The following is an 18,528-nucleotide window of genomic DNA, read 5'->3' on the forward strand; positions in this document are numbered from 1 at the left end:
TCAGCCTCATTTTCTGCTTTTCATAACAGTAAACTGCCTCCTGACAATTCATCGTGTTTTGGCTTTTCTTTTGCTATTATGATGGGGCTGACTTCAGATAAATGGTTGGCAATTTCATAGAGCTGAGAAAAGAAATCTGCAGAGGATATTTCAAGGTCATTTTAATAGGCTGTCTTCTGAAGCTCTGTCTTCAGTTTGTAACTATTCCCTAGCACAGCTAATGCTCTTCCCTGCCAAGTTAGTCTAAAAATGTTTTGTTCTTTTTTTTTTTTCTTCTTAACATCAAAATGAAATATTATGGTGTGTGCATGCTAAGTTGCTTCAGTCGTGTCTGACTCTTTGTGACCCCATGGGCTGTAGCCCACCAGGCTCCTCTGCCCTTGGGGATTCTCTAGGCAAGAATACTGGAGTGGGTTGCTATTCCCTCCTCCAGGGGATCTTCCCAAACCCAGGATCAAACCCGTGTCTCATGTCTCCTGCATAGGCAAATGGGTTCTGTAACATTAGCACAACCTGGGAAGCCCAAACATTATAGTAGGGCACATCATATAGCACTTATCCTTTATGAAATATGCACATCTTACTTATAATATTTTCTCCAAAGAAATTATATTTTCTACTGCGACTTATGGGAATCTGAGAAGGATGAACACTTCTCGCCTGAGCCATTGTTATGCTTAGAGGAAATGAGCGAGATGAAATATTTAATAATTCAAGTGGTCCCCCTCTAAATGTTGTAGAAAAATACAATTAAAATTAGTAAAAATAGGAGTGAGAAAAAATGACCAAACATCAGGCATCCAGAGTGGCCACATACTCAGAGGCTTTAGATCTGAGTTGACAGTTTTAAATAACTTCAGATTTGTAATAAATGGTGTTAGGAACTAATGAAGTAAATCGTTTAAGGTAATATATATTGGAAGTCAATCTGTGTGTATGGTTAGAAAATCCATCATATTTACTGTTGGTTGTTTAAGGTGAAAAAGAACCTTTGGGTAAAAGTATTGTCTTGTTTCCCCAAACTTCCATTAACATTCTTGCCATTTTCCTGTACAGGAATTTTATATTCCTGCAGATGAACACTTAACTTAGCACATGGGAGTTCTGCTCTTCATCCTGCAAAATAATTATTAATCCTCCCAGGCCGTCATGACTTTTTAAGATTCCCAAGCTATACGTGAGCGTTTTGACCCACTGCATTATTACTCACTGTTGAAATAGCTCTGGCTGTAATATCCTGCCTTCCTCACTGTTAGCAAGTCTTTTGAAAAAGTTTAACTGGAGGGTGAAAGCCTTTTCACAAGCAAAAGTTTTTAAGTTGTCTGTTAGATTCAAAACAAAGCTGTCTGTATTTGTAGCTTGGTCTGGATTGTACTTTATTGACCAACTTATATTATCCAATGCTTCGAATTTATAATTTTCAAACCATCAAAAAGTCTGTTCTGCCGCCTGAATCAACATCCTAGTATGTTGGGGTGCCATTATGTGGGTGGCCTCAGTTGATTTTGGGAGCTGGTCACAAGTTTTAATAAGCTTAATAGTCTTCCCTATTGGCTTAGATGGTGAAGTGTCAGCCTGCAATGCAGGAGACCCAAGAAGGAAATGGCAACCCACTCTAGTATTCTTGCCTGGAGAATTCCGTAGACAGAAGAACCCGGCTGGCTACAGTCCATGGGGTCACAAAGAGTTGGACACAACTGAGTGACTAATACTTAGTGAGCAACCTGTGGTCTTGTTTTTACTTCTCACGCTTTTTTATTAAGGGAAACAGAACTTTTTCCCAAGGTGGGAGGAGAATTACCCTTTAGCTGGACGCCCAGCAAGGGGATGATGCTTGCCAATGAGTTCGTCTTTCTGGTCACAGTTGCCTGCTCCTCCCACACCCCATGGTCTGTTCTTGTAGGGCGCCCATTCTCTCCCTCCCCCGCTTCACAACAAGACCCTAATTATGTTTTCCCCCACAGTCAACATTTGCATGTTCTTGTCTGCATAATGTTTTGCTTATGGAATCAAAGGGACTTTTATCTCTTGTTCATGACAAATAGTGCTCAAGTTAATTTACATCTGTCTTCGTGGAATCTTACGCTGCGTGACTGTGACTGGTACTGGGAATGCCATTCTTCTCTGCTTCTGAGGTTGTGGTATTAACCTCTTACAACACATCCTTTCTGTTACACCGTAGGTAGGCAGTCTGCAAAAACCAGATAGCTGCTCTCTGGTTTAAAATGTAGTTTTTAATTGTATCTAAGTCATGCATGTACATGGTTTGAATAGTCCACACATACATGGCTTAAATAGTCAAACCATTCTGCAAAACATGTTGTAATAGCAGCAAGTCTGTTTTCCAGCAGTCTTCTTTCTAACCTTTAACTGCTTCTTTTAGCATTTGCATTCCTATGACCACATAACACTACTACTTGGCTGTTTCTTGATGTTTCTGTTGGAGAGGTATATTATGATGCACTTCCTGCTGTGGGAGATGAGGATTTGTCTCTTTCACGCCCCCCACCCACCTGCAAAATCCTCTTCTTGGTCTGTGTTCTTTCATTTTATCAGTTTTAGCTAGACTCCTGATTAGGGGTTATATCATTGTGACCTGGTACATGGTCTTCAGAGCTAAACTAGCATTTATTTTTCTGAACACCATTTTCACTTTGGATTACATGAGTTTATAGTAATTGATTTTTTTTTTCTTAGCTTTCTGTACCTTAAAACTAGACAGCACTACATTTTCCTTTGTTATGTAAATCTCTTCATATAAACACTTTTGGAATTCTAACAATGACATTTTATTGAAGGAATTCTAACTATGTATCATTTCATACTGTATGATTGCATTGGAAAACACTCTTCCATTCAGTTTGTTCTTTAGGCCACTTGTCCAGTTGTTAACAGTACAGCTTGAAACGACCCTTTTCCTACTATCCCGAAAAGTACTGTTGTCTGTCTCTTAGGTTTTTTTCTCTTTTTCCCGGGATCTCATAACTTAATAAGATCATGAAATCATGAGTTACTCTCCTGTTTTGGTGGAGTGTCTGTTTCAATTGCTTTTTAAAAAGAGTGAATGAGAAACATAATTTTTGAGGCCTTGAATGTTTTAATATGTGTTTAATCTGCTCTTACGTAGCAGTGGGGACAATAAAGGACAGAAATGGTATGGACCTAAAAGAAGCAGCAAATATCAAGAAAAGGTGGCAAGAATACACAGAAGAACTATACAAAAAAGATTTTAATGATCCAGAAAACCACAATGGTGTGATCTCTCACCTAGAGCCAGACATCCTGGAGTGTGAAGTCAAATGGGCCTTTGGAAGCCATCACTAGGAACAAAGCTAGTGGAGATGATAGAATTTCAGCTGAGCTATTTCAAATCCTCAAAGATGATGCTGTGAAAGTGCTGTACTCAATATGCCAGCAAATTTGGAAAACTCAGCAGTGGCCACAGGACTGGAAAAGGTCAGTTTTCATTCCAATCCCAAAGAAAGGCAATGCCAAAGAATGTTCAAACTACCACACAATTGCACTCATCTCACATGCTAGCAAAGTAATGCTCAAAATTCTCCAAGCGAGCCTTCAACAGTACTTGAACTGAGAACTTCCAGATGTTCAACTGGATTTAGAAAAGGCAGAGGAACCAGAGATCAAATTGCCAGTATCTGCTGGATCATAGAAAAAGCAAGAGAATTCCAGAAAAACATCTACTTCTGCTTTATTGACTATGTCAAAGCCTTTGACTGTGTAGATCACAACAAACTGTGGAATATTCTTCAAGAGATGGGAATATCGGACCACCTGACCTGCCGCCTGAGAAATCTGTATGCAGATCAAGGAGCAACAGTTAGAACCGGGCATGGAACAACAGACTGGTTCCAAATTGGGAAAGGAGTACGTCAAGGCTGTATATTGTCATCCCGCTTATTTAACTTATATGCAGAGTACATCATGCGAAATGCCGGCCTGAATGAAGCACAAGCTGGGATCAAGATTGGTGGGAGAATAACCGCAGATATGCAGATGACACCACTCTAATGGCAGAAAGCAAGAGAGGCTAAAGGAGCCTGTTGATAAAAGTGAAAGAAGAAAGTGAAAAACCTGGCTTAAAGTCAACGTTCAAAAAGCGAAGATCATGGCATCTATTCCCATCACTTCATGGCAAATAGATGGGAAAACAATGGAAATTGTGACAGACTTTGTTTTCTTAGGCTCCAAAATCACTGCAGATGGTGACTGCAGCCATGAAATTAAAAGACCCTTGCTTCTTGGAAGAAAAGTTATGACCAACCTAGACAGCATATTAAAAAGCAGAGACATTACTTTGCCAACAAAGGTCCGTCTAGTCAAAGCTATGGTTTTTTCAATAGTCAGGTATGGATGTGAGAGTTGGACTATAAAGAAAGCTGAGTGCTGAAGAATGGATGCTTTTGAACTATGGTGTTGAAGAAGAGTCTTGAACTTCTTGAGTCTTGAACTGCAAGGAGATCAAAGTAGTCAATCCTAAAGGAAATCAGTCCTGAATATTCATTGGAAGGACTGATGCTGAAGCTGAAGCTCCAGTACTTTGGCCACCTGATGCGAAGAACTGACTCATTGGAAAAGCCCCTGATGCTGGGAAAGACTGAAGGCAGGAAGAGAAGGGGCCGACAGAGGATGAGATAGTTGGATGGCGTCACCAACTCTATGGGCATGAGTTTGAGCAAACTCCAGGAGTTGGTGATGGATAGGGAAGCCCGGCATGCTGCGGTCCATGGAGTCGCAAAGAGTCAGACTTGCCTAAGCAACTGAACTCCACTTAACTGTGTTTAATTAATAGTGTGACCAAACACTGGAATTCTGGGTTGAAAATTATTTTTCCTTGGAATTTTGAAGGACTGTCTTCTGGCTTCTGGTATTTCTGTTGGGCAATTCAGGGTTGTTCTGTTTCTTGATACCTTGTATGTGATTTGGTTTTTTGCCCTTGAAACTTAAGAGAGTTGCTTTATTCTGAAGTTTCACAGTAATGAAGGCTCCTTGGGGATCCGCTTTCAGTCCTTGTGCTGTGTCCACAGATAGTCTTTCACTGGGAAACTCACGTCTCCTTTAAAACTGAAATTTCTTGAAAGTTTTAAATCCTCCCCTTTTTAAGAAAAGTATCTTTTTATTCACTTGTTTGGACATTTGGCTAGTCTGCTCTTATATTTATGCTTCTATTATGTACATCTTTGACTTTCCTGTGAGTTTCTAAGAGATACTCTCAGCTTTCTCTTTTAACTCTTCAATTGAGTTCTTAAGTTTTTCTACCATATTTTTCATTTCCAAGTACTCTTTTTTTTATTCATGAAATGTTTCTTTTTTCCATAGCATTCTCTTCTCCTCCTCTTTCTTCCTTTAAAAAAAAAAAAACACCAGTTGCAATATCTACTTCTCTAAAGACATTTATGATAGAATATTTAGGGGGAATGTCATCCTTTGCCCCTTTTCCCCATATGCCGACTCAGTCTTTATAAGGGGGAAAAGGTGAAATTCTTTGAACTGAATGTTAGATCCTTTGTCTTATCTAGTCATTTTTTTTAACTCCTCATCTGACATCTAGTTTGTTACCTTCACTTTTTTTCAAGTGATCCTTACATTGTTCAAGATTTTACTCCAAAGTGACCATCCACAAAGAAGTCTCTCTAGAGTGTGCTGAGGAGAGAAAGTTACATAGTATCTGCATCCTTAAATCCTCTGAAATACTTCAGGGCATCTACAAAATTGAAACTGTTTTCGTAATAAAATACCAAGATAATATTTTCCCCTTTAACACATTCTCTCAAGAGTTTAACAGTCGTTTCAGGATGTGTGATATTGCAACAAATTGCACGCAGTACATTGAGAATTTGTCTATCTGCCATTGCTCCAGACTTTTAAAGAAATGCAAAAGTGTAAAAACAGTGCCTATCTTCTCGCTAATATCTTTCATGTAATAAATAGTTTTAATTTTATTTCTATAAAATAAGTTTCCATGGGTCCATAAACACAAGAGTTCTTTGGAATCTTTAGTATTTTTGAAGGTTGCCAAGGGGTCATGCAACCAGGAAGGTTGACAATGTCTTCTCTGAAGCTGGATTTATAAACATATAGCTCAGATATTTATTAAATATTTAAATATTCTGGAATAACTTATCTTGTTAAAAAAATATATATATCCTTCCAGGAAGTAACAGGTGTTGGTGAGGATGTGGTTAAAGGAGAACCTTTGAACACCCTTGGTGGGAGTGTAAATTTGTGCAGCCACTATAAAAAACAGTATGGAGGTTCCTTTAAAAAATTAAAAGTAGAACTACATATGACCCAGCAGCTCCACTTCTGGGTATTTATCTGAAGAAAATGAAAACACTAACTCAAGAAGATACATTCACCCCAGTGTTCACTGAAGCATTATTTATAATAGCTAAGGTATAGTGACAACCTAAGTTTTTATTACTCAGCAGTAAAGAGAAGGAAACCCTGTTGTTTGTGACAACATGGATGGATCTGGAGGGAATTATGTTAAGCGAAACAAGAAAGACAAATTCTATATGATCTCTATATGTGAAATCTTAACAATAAAAACAACAAAAAAGCTCATAGGTAACAGATTGATGGTTGCAGGAGAGGGTATGAAGAGGTGGGCCAGTGGGTGGAGGTAGTATTCAAAAGGAAGAAACCTCCAACTGTAGAGTAACAGTGAGAATGTAATGTACAGCCTGACAACTACAGTTAATAATACTGTATTGCATACTGGAAGTAAGATCTTGGAAGTTCTCATTACAAGCCAGAATATATGACTGTATATGGTGATGACTAACTAGACTTAATGGTGATCATTTGGCAATATGTACAGATATCAAATCATTAAACTAATATCACATATCAATTATATCTCAATTAAAAATTTTTTTAAAGTACCACCCCTCTTTATTTCCTCCCTCCCAGTCTTTATTTTGTTTGTTTTTATATTCTCCCTTATTCTTAGGTGAGTCTCCCTGAGTCATTTTCTTTTTCTATCCTGGATAGAAAAAATTTTTTTAAACTTTTGATTGTTATACTTTATTTTTTATTAGAGAGTTAGAGTTAATAGTTACATTGGCCTGCTAATAGTTACATTGGCCTACCCTATGAGTGATACAAATGATTGATCATCAACTTTTTAATGTATTAAAGTGTGGCCCCATTTAGTGGAAATCAGTTGCTTAAATGAATATTTAAACAAGGGCTTTAACATGAAAAATTAGTAGACAATCTTAATTGTCTTTCAACTTTTGAATAATCGTGCTATCAAATAAAAACCAGTGAGCAAAGGAAATGTATGGTTGCATTTGGCAATATGATGTATAAGTAAAAGAACCATTGTATTATCTATTATTTTAGATGAAAAAGAGAAATTCGAACCCACAGTCTTCAGGGATACACTTGTCCAGGGGCTTAATGAAGCTGGTGATGACCTTGAAGCTGTAGCCAAGTTTTTGGACTCTACAGGCTCGAGATTAGATTATCGTCGCTATGCAGACACACTCTTCGATATCCTGGTGGCTGGCAGTATGCTCGGTAAGCCATATACTAGAGCGTCTTGTAGTATTACGTACTTTCAATTGTATTGAAATATTTTCTTATGAGATAGAATCTTTATAAGCTTTACATGCATGGTAGTTGATTTTTAAAAAATACAAATGGGAGTCTGTAAAACTTTTACCTAGATTATGATTTGGAATGGTGTTGATGTGGCTGTGGAATGTTTGTGGGTTAAGAGAAGCATAGAACTGAGAACTTTTGTTGACAGACAACACGGTTGGCCACTTGGCTGTAGCTAAAAGCCAATTTTCCTATGTGTCCCTGATCTTTGAATGTTTCTGGAGTGGATTTAGGAGGGGTAATTTCTGCATTATAGTTCAGGAATCATCTAGATCAGTGGTCCTCAACCCCCAGTCCGTGGGAAAGTTGTCTTTCATGAACCCAGTCCCTGGTGCCAGAGAGGCTGGAGACCACTTGTCTAAATCATTCCAGTACATTTAAGGGGCTTACCTAGTGGCTCGAACAATAAAGAATCTGCCTGCAAGTTAAATCCCAATTGCCATAGCACCTTTCTTTCTAGTCCCATCCACCCCTTTTTTTGGTACAATGAGCAGTAAGATTTAACTTTGTCAACAAATTTAAAAAGAAGTCCCAGTGTTTCATTAAATATCATTTCATCAATCAATAATAAAATGCCTAAGAAATATAGTTCATATTTAGTTTTTTTGAAAAATCCTCTCAATTGTAAGTGTGTAACTAAAAAAAAGGATTAAAGATAAAAGTTCAGAAATTATTAAAAATAGGTAAAAAGCAAAATAAAAAGTGTATCTTTCAGAGCAGGGGCATCAGGGGAAAAGGTTTCAGAATACTATTTAAGTGTCCTGGTATGTTGATCTAAATGTTTAATAGGTCTCACAACCACTCATTTTTCCTCTCTAGTTGTTCTTAGAACTTGGTTTTCATAACTAGTTCCTATGGTAATTGTAAATCACCAGAAGTGGTCAGATCCCCAGGTCAGTGATTTTTCAACTACCTGGAGGGCATATGCAAGTGTATGCAAGTGTTGTGGTTGTCACAGAGACCTGGGAGTGGAGGCCGGGTATGCCACCTACTCTGCTACACAAGGAACATTCTGTACAATCAGAAATTGCCCTGCGCAACATGGTGCGAGCGCCTTTCATTGAGAAATGTTGCTTAGGCCAACCTACTTTAAGACAGGGTATATACATACCTAGTCGCTCAGTTGTGTGCGACTCTTAGCGACCCCATGGGCTGTAGCCTGCCAGCCTCCTCTGTCCATGGGGATTCTCCAGGCGAGAATCCTGGAGTGGGTTGCCATGCCCTCCTCCGGGGGATCTTCCCAACCCAGGGACTGAACCCAGGTCTTCTGCCTTGCAGGTGAATTCTTTACCATGTGACCTACCAGGGAAGCCCTTTCTAGGCAGAGCCACCCTTTAATTCTTCACTCTGAGCTCTTATATCTATCTGTGCTGATACATGGCCCCATTCACTTCCAGACTCCCTTTTGATTTGAACTGCTGGCTTTCACTCTGTGCCAGGTTTATTTTTATTGCTACTGTTTATGAAAATCTCATTATCATTATAGGTAATTCAAGTCCACGTATAAAAGCACTTTGTAGTGTGCTAGAATCCCAATACTCAGAAATTGCTGTTGTTGTTTAGTCACTAAGTCATGTCCTACTTTTTGCGACCCCGTGGACTACAGCACACCAGGCTTCCTGCCCTTTATTATCTCCCAGAGTTTGCTCAAACTCATGTCCATTGATTCGGTGATGCCATCCAACCATCTCAACCTCTGTCGTACCCTTCTCCTTCTGCCTTCAATCTTTGCCAACATCAGGGTCTTTTCAAATGAGTCATTTCTTCACATCAGGTGTCCAAAGTTTTGAAGCTTCAGCTTCAGAATCAATCCTTCCAGTGAATATTCAGGATTAATTTCCTTTAGGATTGACTGATTTGATCTCCTTGCAGTCCAAGGGATTCTCAAGAGCCTTCTCTAGCCCCACAGTTCAAAAGCATCAGTTCTTCAGCACTCAGCCTCCTTTGTGTTCCAGTTCTCACATCCATACGTGACTACTGGAAAAACCATGGTTTTGACTAGATGGACCTTTTCTGGCAAAGTGACGCCTCTGGTTTTTAATATGCTGTCTAGGTTTGTCGTTAAAAAGCAGAGGCATCACTTTGCTGACAAAGTTTTGTCATAGCTTTCCTTCCAAGGAGCAAGTGTCTTTTAATTTCATGGCTACAGTCACCATTAGCAATGATTTTGGAGCCCAAGAAAATAAAATCTGCTGGTTTTTCCCCATCTGTTTACCATGAAATGATGAAGTGATGGGACCTGATGCCATGATCTTAGTTTTTTGAATGTTGAGTTTCAAGCCAGCTTTTTCACTCTCCTCTTTCACTTTCATCAAGAGACTCTTTAGTTCCTTAACTTTCTGCCATTAGAGTGGTGTCATCTGCATATCTGAGGTTGCATATTTTTCCCATTAATCTTGATTCCAGCTTATGCTTCATCCAGTCCAGCATTTTGCATGACGTACTCTGCATGTAACTTAAATAAGCAGGGTGGTAATGTACAGCCTTGATGTACGCCTTTCCCAATTTGGAACCAGTCTGCAGTTCCATGTCCAGTTCTAACTGTTGCTTCTTGGCCTATATACAGGTTTCTCAGGAGACAGGTAAGGTGGTCTGATATTCCTATCTCTTTGTAAGAATTTCCCCCATTTTGTTGTGATCCACACTGTCAAAGGCTTTAGCAGAGTCAATAAAGCAGAAAGTAGATATTTTAAAACAAGTATAATCACTGCAGATGGTGATTGCAGCCATGAAATTAAAAGAGGCTTACTCCTTGGAAAGAAAGTTATGACCAACCTAGATAGCATATTAAAAAGCAGAGACATTACTTTGTCAACAAAGGTCCATCTAGTCAAGGCTATGGTTTTTCCAGTGGTCATGTATGGATATGAGAGTTGGGGACTATAAAGAAAGCTGAGCACTGAAGAATTGATGCTTTTGAACTGTGGTGTTGGAGGAGATTCTTGAGAGTCCCTTGGACTGCAAGGAGATCCAACCAGTCCATTTTAAAGGAGATCAGTCCTGGGTGTTCATTGGAAGGACTGATGTTGAAGCTGAAACTCCAATACTTTGGCTACCTCATGCGAAGATTTGACTCATTTGAAAAGACCCTGATGCTGGGAAAGATTGAGAGAAGGAGGAGAAGGGGACGACAGAGGATGAGATGGTTGGATGGGATCACCAACTCAATGAACATGAGTTTGGGTGGACTTCAGGAGTTGGCAATGAACAGAGAGACCTGACATGCTGTGGTTCATGGGGTTGCGGAGTCGGACATAACTGAGCAACTGAACTGAACTGAAGTGTGCTCAAATGCCAATACCCAGAGATAACTATTGTTAATATTTGGTTAATTCTTTTCTACAGATTTCTTAAGCTAAATGCATGAACTTTTGAGGATGGGATGATATTATACAAACACAATAACTCTCTCTGCTGTTTTGTATTTACTTTGCAGTATGTTGTTGTCTTTCTTGCTATAATAAGTGTTACCTCAAACGATTCTGAAAAGAATAAAACCATAATTAAGAGTGAGATTGAACCTTTCCTGTTGTGATTATTGGCTTTTTCAATTTCCTTAACTGTTTTATTGATACACTGGTGAATCATATGCAAGGATAATCTTCGGTCAGTTTTGGTTCTTGTCAAAGTCACGAATGACTTCACCCGTCTATCTGGGGCACCCTTTTCAGCTCTTAGAACCTTGCTGGCAGCACTGCTGACCCTTTGATCGTCCTTGAAGTATTTCCCTTTCTTTCCTTTCGTAGACCAAATTTGGACTCCCTGCTCCTTCTCTTAGTGCCACTTGTCATGTGACTCATAGGTTTCCATATTTGCTGCCTCACATATGGTCAAAGTTATATGCTTTGCATTGATTGTCTCAAGACTTCATTTACCATCTCCGTAATGATGATCAGCAAGTTTATCCTTGCAGCCTGTACAGGATCACAAGATCTGCAGCATCTTGCCTCTCTCTTACTCGCAGAACTTAGAGCTCAGGGGAGATTCCTTCACCACCACCTTCCTTTTACAAACACACACATTGAACCCTCTTTGTCAGTCTTTCCCCCTTTCCACTGTTAGGCTTTTTTCCTAATAAACCCCATATGTGTGAAAAAGAGAATTCATGTTTTCATGCCACATGCATACATCCAAAAGAGCATAGGACAAAATGTTTGGTACAGTGTATGAGCACAGTTAGTATAACCCCAGATATCTACCGAGGCCAGACCTATGATGTAATGAAAAAAGTTAGTCAGGTGCATTCTTTTTATATAAACATTTTGTTTGCTAATTTAGTATGTAAGAATCTTCTTCACATCCACAAAAATATTTACCTTCCGCTGCTATTCTTGAGACAATAGTTATCTTGGCTTTTCAGGTGTATGCTTTGAAGAGTAGATACAAGAAACACTTTACTTTTGTTCTATTTCTACCATGAGAAAAACAGAAAATTTCACAAAATTTTTAGAAATGGCAATTAATATTTGGTCCCACTATCGGGGGGAAAAAAGCGAGGTATAGCAATATTATTAATGTATAACAAATATTTTGTTTTGTAAGAGAATGCAGTTTTTAAATTTTACCTCTTAAAAGACTGTAGTTTCCAAATCAGACTTTTCAGTTATATAACTTCTATCAGATAGGAATCATTAGTCCAGAGGTTTTAGAAGATTATACTCTTAATAAAATTTTGTTCCCCTCCCCCCAAAACAAATTTGTTCCAGGTGGTTGTATTCATTATAAAGGGCTAATTGAATTGTGCATAAATTAATTGCATGAGAACAGACTCCTGAAGGAGCTGACATTTCTAAAGATGAATTTACTTACAAAACTGTAAGAAACAGTTGGCTATTTGTAGCTCATATCATCCAAAGGTATGAAATATGACTCAAATCAAAACACTAAAATATGACCTGTACAAATACCTGCTCAACAAATATTTGAGTGTATAGTAGTTATTAACCTAATTTTCCTTGCTCAAATTTCCACCCTAATTCTGATGAAGTAAAATCAGAAAACAAAACTACCTAGTGTTCTGACTCTGGCCTTCTAATCAACCAATGTTTGTAATGGCCACCGTTGAAACTTATAGGAGAAGCCTTTGAGCATGTGTGCATGAGTGTCTGACTTTTTGCAGCCCCATGGACTGTAGCTTGCCAGGCTTCTCTGTCCGTAGAATTTCCCAAGCAGGAATACTGGAGTGGGTTGCAATTTCCATTTCCAGGGGATCTTCTCAACCCAGGGATTGAACTTGCATCTCCTGCATTGGCAGGTGGGTTCTTTACCTTTGTGCCACCTGGGAAGCCTTTGAATAGGAAAGTTGAGTGGTAGAAAAAAGGCCTTCTTTTGTTCTAATTCATTTATTTGTCCATTTCCTCCATGATACTTAGGGCTTCCCTGGTTGCTCAGATGATAAAGCGTCCGCCTGCAATGCGGGAGACCCGGGTTCGATTCCTGGGTCGGGAAGATCCGCTGGAGAAGGAAATGGCAATCCACTCCAGCACTCTTGCCTGGAAAATCCCATGGACGGAGGAGCCTGATAGACTACAGTCCATGGGGTCACAAAGAGTCAGACACGACTGAGTGACTTCACTTTTCCATGATGCTGTATAGTGTATGGGGGCAAAGATGAACAACAATAAAATACACTCTTTCCTAGCCAGTGGAACTGCTGGGTGATCAAATATAAATGATAAGGAGTCAGAGTGTATACTGATCAACACTGTGTGGATAACTGGGTTAGTGAGGAGGAAACATTCTTGATACCTACTGAAGTGGAAACCATCAAGATCTGCTATAAAAGCCAGGTCTGGATAGTACTAGTGTTGGTGAACTGGAGCCCAGCAAAATATTAGTAGCAAACCTGGAAAGTGAACCATGTTCTGATGTGGGAAACATCAGGAACTACACTGAGAATAATCAAATTAAATTCACTGAATAAATGTTACTTTTTAGCTATCATAGTTAAGGGTACACTTTGGCAAGAACCAGACGTATAGGGTCCAGCGAAGTCAAGTATGTAGATCAACAGTCTCATAGCCTATGGTAGGAATACGCATTCAAATAACCATTTTGCATTATCATAGAAGTATAAACAAGGGCAGTCCAGTGGTCAGGACTCTGCTTCCAATGCAGGGGGCATGGGTTCAGTCTCTGGTTAGAAAACTAAGATCCTACATGCTGCACCGCACAGCAAAAACACAAATCAAACCGTACAAACATCTTTCATAAGTAAATTAGTTTTTGGAAAGGTTAACTCCTTCAAGAGTCTATTTTGATGCAATTAATTTATTCATAAGATTTAATTAGCCCTTTGTAATAAACACAACCACTTGAACAAAATTTTATTAAGGTGATAATCTTCTACAAAACTGTGTATCTACACATGTACATCAATCTATGAAAGTTGATGTGATACCTACTTTTACAGTTTTCCTGGATGTACAAGAATTGATCTCTGGTACACATGCTCGGCTGATTTCAGTGCTGTCCTAATGGTTATTAACTATTCTCTTATTAGCCCCTGGAGGAACACGCATAGATGATGGTGATAAGACCAAGATGACCAACCACTGTGTGTTTTCAGCAAATGAAGATCATGAAACCATCCGAAACTATGCTCAGGTAGAGCCTGTCACTGAGAGATTGTTGTGCTGAAAGGGAAACCTTTAAATAAGATTTAAGTTAAGATTCAGAAATTCTTCAGGTCACTTTTTTAATAGAAATGTTCAGTAGCTCTTAAGCATATGGAGAGATACTTAACTGCACTCATAATAAGACAGTGATCATTAAACTTCAGGAAGATGGAGTGTTTTTACCTTTCATCCATAAGAGACATGAGAAATCACAATTTCTGTTGGAATATAAGTTGGTTCCAGCTTTAGGGAGAGTGGTTTAGCACTATCCTTCAAAACTAAAACATCAAAGGATGAAAATCCATAGGTCTGAAAATCCATAAGTCGATCCACAGGCTACTAATTAAGTAGAGCTTGGTAATTCATATTAATAAACTATTAGGTAGCTGTTCAGAAGAAAGAAGCAAGGAGATACTTGTAATACATAAAGCCTATAAAGGATTTATGCTGCTGCTGCTGCTAAGCAGCTTCAGTCATGTCCAACTCTGTGCGACCCCATAGACAGAAGCCCACCAGGCTCCCCCGTCCCTGGGATTCTCCAGGCAAGAACACTGGAGTGGGTTGCCATTTCCTTCTCCAATGCATGAGAGTGAAAAGTGAAAGGGAAGTCACTTAGTCGTGTCCGACTTCGTGACCTCATGGACTGCGGCCTACCGGGCTCCTCCATCCATGGGATTTCCCAGGCAAGAGTACTGGAATGGGTTGCCATTGCCTTCTCCGATAAAGGATTTATATACAGATTAAATAAAGAACTGTAAGCCAAGAAAAAAAGGACAAGCAGCCTATTAGGAAAAGAATGGTTCAAGTGGACCACATTTATTGTGCACTTTATTTCTATTACCTTTGCATTAGCTCTACCTCAGATCAGGCATTAGAGCCCAGAGGTTAGAGTTGCTTTAGGGGTAGGGCCTCAATGTATGAATTTAGGAGGAACACAGATGTTCGGTCCATAACAAACATCATTCCTCTTTAAAAAACAGCCCAGGATTCCACTGACACACTTGGAAATCCTGCTTGAGAATTCTAACTGGATTGTGGGGGCCAGTAGTCTTTATTGCTTATCTGCTGAAATCATGTTTGTATTCACCTGGAGTATAATCTCCCCTAAACACTGATCTCCTCCCATCATGTATCTCAGTGATTATATCTGTAATCCCCTTTGTTTCAGTTATTAATATTTTCCATCTCTGTGTCACACAGTTTTAAAATTATATTTATTCATTTTATTTTCATCAAAGTCATTTTTGTTTTCTCACCTATTATATTCTCAAATGGATTTGTTTTTTTCCTACGTGCATTTTGATCCTGTTTTATCCCCCAGGTCATAATAACTCTTTTGAAATGTTTGTGGTTCTCATATCACAGTAGGAGAATGTTTAACTACATGTGTTTATTAGTGTAGACCTGTGTAGTTGAGGTGAGTTTGTGTTTTAAAATTGTTTACATAATATTGACTGGTTTCTTTTATGTGTAGGTCTTCAACAAACTCATCAGGAGATATAAGTATTTGGAAAAAGCATTTGAGGATGAAATGAAAAAGGTAAGAATTCAGATGTAATATACTCTGTTTGCTAAAATGATGACACGAAGAGGGATGAAAATTTTGCTTTTATAGTGGTAGTCCAGAGCACCACAGACCTCTTTAAGCTTTTAATAAATGCTTGTTGAGTGAAGAAATGAGTATGATAGATCATTAGCTAATAGCTGTAGAAAGAAATACATGATTAGCCTAGAATTTTTCCTTCATGTTTAATGTGAGCCAGCATGCTTTGTTCAAAGGAATATTTTTAAAGAATATATAATTAGTTAAAGCTTTCGAAAGAGCATAGCGCAGGAGCTATTAATCACTAAAATTCTTTAATTTTAGAAGATGCCGTTTAGCAAAGGAAATAGAAGCATACCTTGTGAAATAGTATCTGGGTGTAAATCTCATTGATTTTTCTCATCTATAAAATAGCTGCAATAAAAGTATGGACTTTATGTATGGTTGTTGTAGGGATAATTCTATGAGCTGTAAGGTACTTAGCACAGTAATTGACCTCTAATAAATAGCCAAATAAGCAATAGCACCTTATTAAAGAAGCCCTCCTTTCAGAAATTGCGGTATGTTCCTTTCTGATTTGTAGCTCCTCTTTTATTTATATATGGCAGTTACAGATTTGCATGCTGCTTTGCCATCATTTCTGATTTTAGATATCTGCCCAAATTATAAACCAAGGGAATAAACAAAACGTCAACTTTGTTACTTTGCAATGTCTACTTTGCTGCTTACCCACTCTTGCTTCCCTTTGTTCAAAATGGTTCCATATAAAGCAAACACTTAAGCAGCAAAATCTTTTTTTTTAATCTATATTCTTCATGGCTCGACTTTCATACAAAAAAAATCCTTCAGCATGAAAACATGCAACTATATATGCATACAGATGTTCATCACAGTATTGAGACGTAACCTAAATTTTCATGGTGGGAGACAGGTTCATTAAATCATGGTCTCTCTCTACAGTGGGATACTATGCAGTCAAAGCATGAGGCAAAACCACATGAATTGATGAGAGGAAATGTCTATGATAAATTGTTAAGTAAAAGAACAACCATTTGGCAGAAGTTTAACCTTAGCAAATTACTTAATTTCTTTGTGCCTCAGATTTCTTTGTTGAAAGCGAGGATCAAGACTTTCATTAATAGTCATATACACATAAACTGTTCAGAAAACTGTCTGTTCCACTCAGCAATTTTGAGCTGTTATCAATGTATAGTTCAATAAAAGCATGTGTATACATGTAGTTATTTATAAAATGTAGGCATATAGAAGTACATTTAAGAATCTGAAAGGACACATCTCAAACTGCTAATAATGTTTATTCTAAGGAAATAGGATTAAAGAGGAGATTACTCACATTTTTATATTATTCTATGTTAGATTTATTCTATTAGCATGTATTACATTTTTTTTTTTACCATGGAAAAACATTTGAATGGATTAAAGTGGTTCATTATTTGGCTAGATGCTTAGAAAATAAGGAGTGTGTCATTAAAATAGAGGGATGCTGCTGCTGCTAAGTCACATCAGTCATGTCCAACTCTGTGCGACCCCATAGACTTCAGCCTACCAGGCTCCACCATCCCTGGGATTCTCCAGGCAAGAACACTGGAGTGGGTTGCCATTTCCTTGTCCAATGCATGAAAGTGAAAAGTGAAAGTGAAGTCGCTCAGTCGTGTCCGACTCTTCGAGACCCCATAGACTGTAGCCTACCAGGCCCCTCCGACCATGGGATTTCCCAGGCAAGAGTACTGGAGTGGGTTGCCATTGCCTTCTCCAAAAATAGAGGGATAGATATTACCAAAAAATGATATTAAAGCATTCAAATAAACATCTTTCCTCTTTGCCTAATAATATCCTTCATGTTTTTCTTATCCTAGTTCATTTGAGCCTTGAAAACTTTCCACTTGATTCATTTGATGAATATGCTTTCAAGAATTATTTATTTTTCAGAGTATCCATTTTTTAAAGAAAATTCTGCTGCAATACATGTAGCGTCTGATTTTAATACTTATTCGTATAATTGAGCAATATGGATATTAATTCTAAGAAAAGAAAACTTTTGCACCATTTTGCTAAATATAATTGAGTTTTTGGTGAATATGAGTATATTAATGTTCTTAAATAGTGTTAATATTTTTATCTTGGCTCTTTTTCATTATTTACTTGAATCTTTCTTATTTTGACAATGAGAAAAAAGCCAGATTGATACAAAGTATCTAGTTTTGTCAGTTTTTTTCTTACCTCATTCCTGCTGCACCCTGGAGCTTTAACCATTGATACCAATTTCCTTGACTCCCTCTTTTCTTGTGAGCTTAGAAAGTCTTGTTAAATCATTGAGACTTTAAAAGGCTTAAATGGGGAGTGAAATGGGCTAGTTTGATTCCAGTTCTGCCACTTACTCATCATATAAATATTTGGAGAGTCACATAACCTCTCTGTAATATAATAATTCTGTAACTGTTGGGGATGGTACATTAATATAGCCCTATTCACTGCACAGAGCTAACAGAATTTCATTGGCCATAAAGCACTTAATAAGTCTGTATTTATGCCAGTGATTTTTTTTTTCCCATCGGTGCAGGGTAATGAATAAGTCTGGAGAGCGCCAGTCGTGATTTTCGGCCCTGGGGAATCTCAGTTACATGCCTAAAGTCTGTTGAAACAGAGAAAAGTAGCCATGAAATACAAATATAGTCAAAGCACTAGGTGGAGGAGGGTTAGGAAAAAGGAGGGCGTGGA

The 18,528-nt window shown here is 38.3% G+C and overlaps 1 protein-coding gene across 1 annotated transcript in view; it reads left to right on the forward strand.

Moving 5' to 3' along the window:
* The window catches only part of BZW2 (basic leucine zipper and W2 domains 2), a 63,250-nt gene that overhangs the window by 19,535 nt on the left and 25,187 nt on the right, over positions 1–18,528 (forward strand). Inside the window, exons 3-5 of the mRNA XM_068972712.1 lie at positions 7,369–7,545; positions 14,132–14,235; positions 15,721–15,786. Of these exons, the coding sequence (XP_068828813.1) occupies positions 7,369–7,545; positions 14,132–14,235; positions 15,721–15,786 (347 nt within the window). The remainder of the gene's footprint in view (positions 1–7,368; positions 7,546–14,131; positions 14,236–15,720; positions 15,787–18,528) is intronic.

The sequence above is a fragment of the Capricornis sumatraensis genome, chromosome 5 (genome assembly GCF_032405125.1).
Source record: "Capricornis sumatraensis isolate serow.1 chromosome 5, serow.2, whole genome shotgun sequence".
Lineage (NCBI taxonomy): Eukaryota > Metazoa > Chordata > Mammalia > Artiodactyla > Bovidae > Capricornis > Capricornis sumatraensis.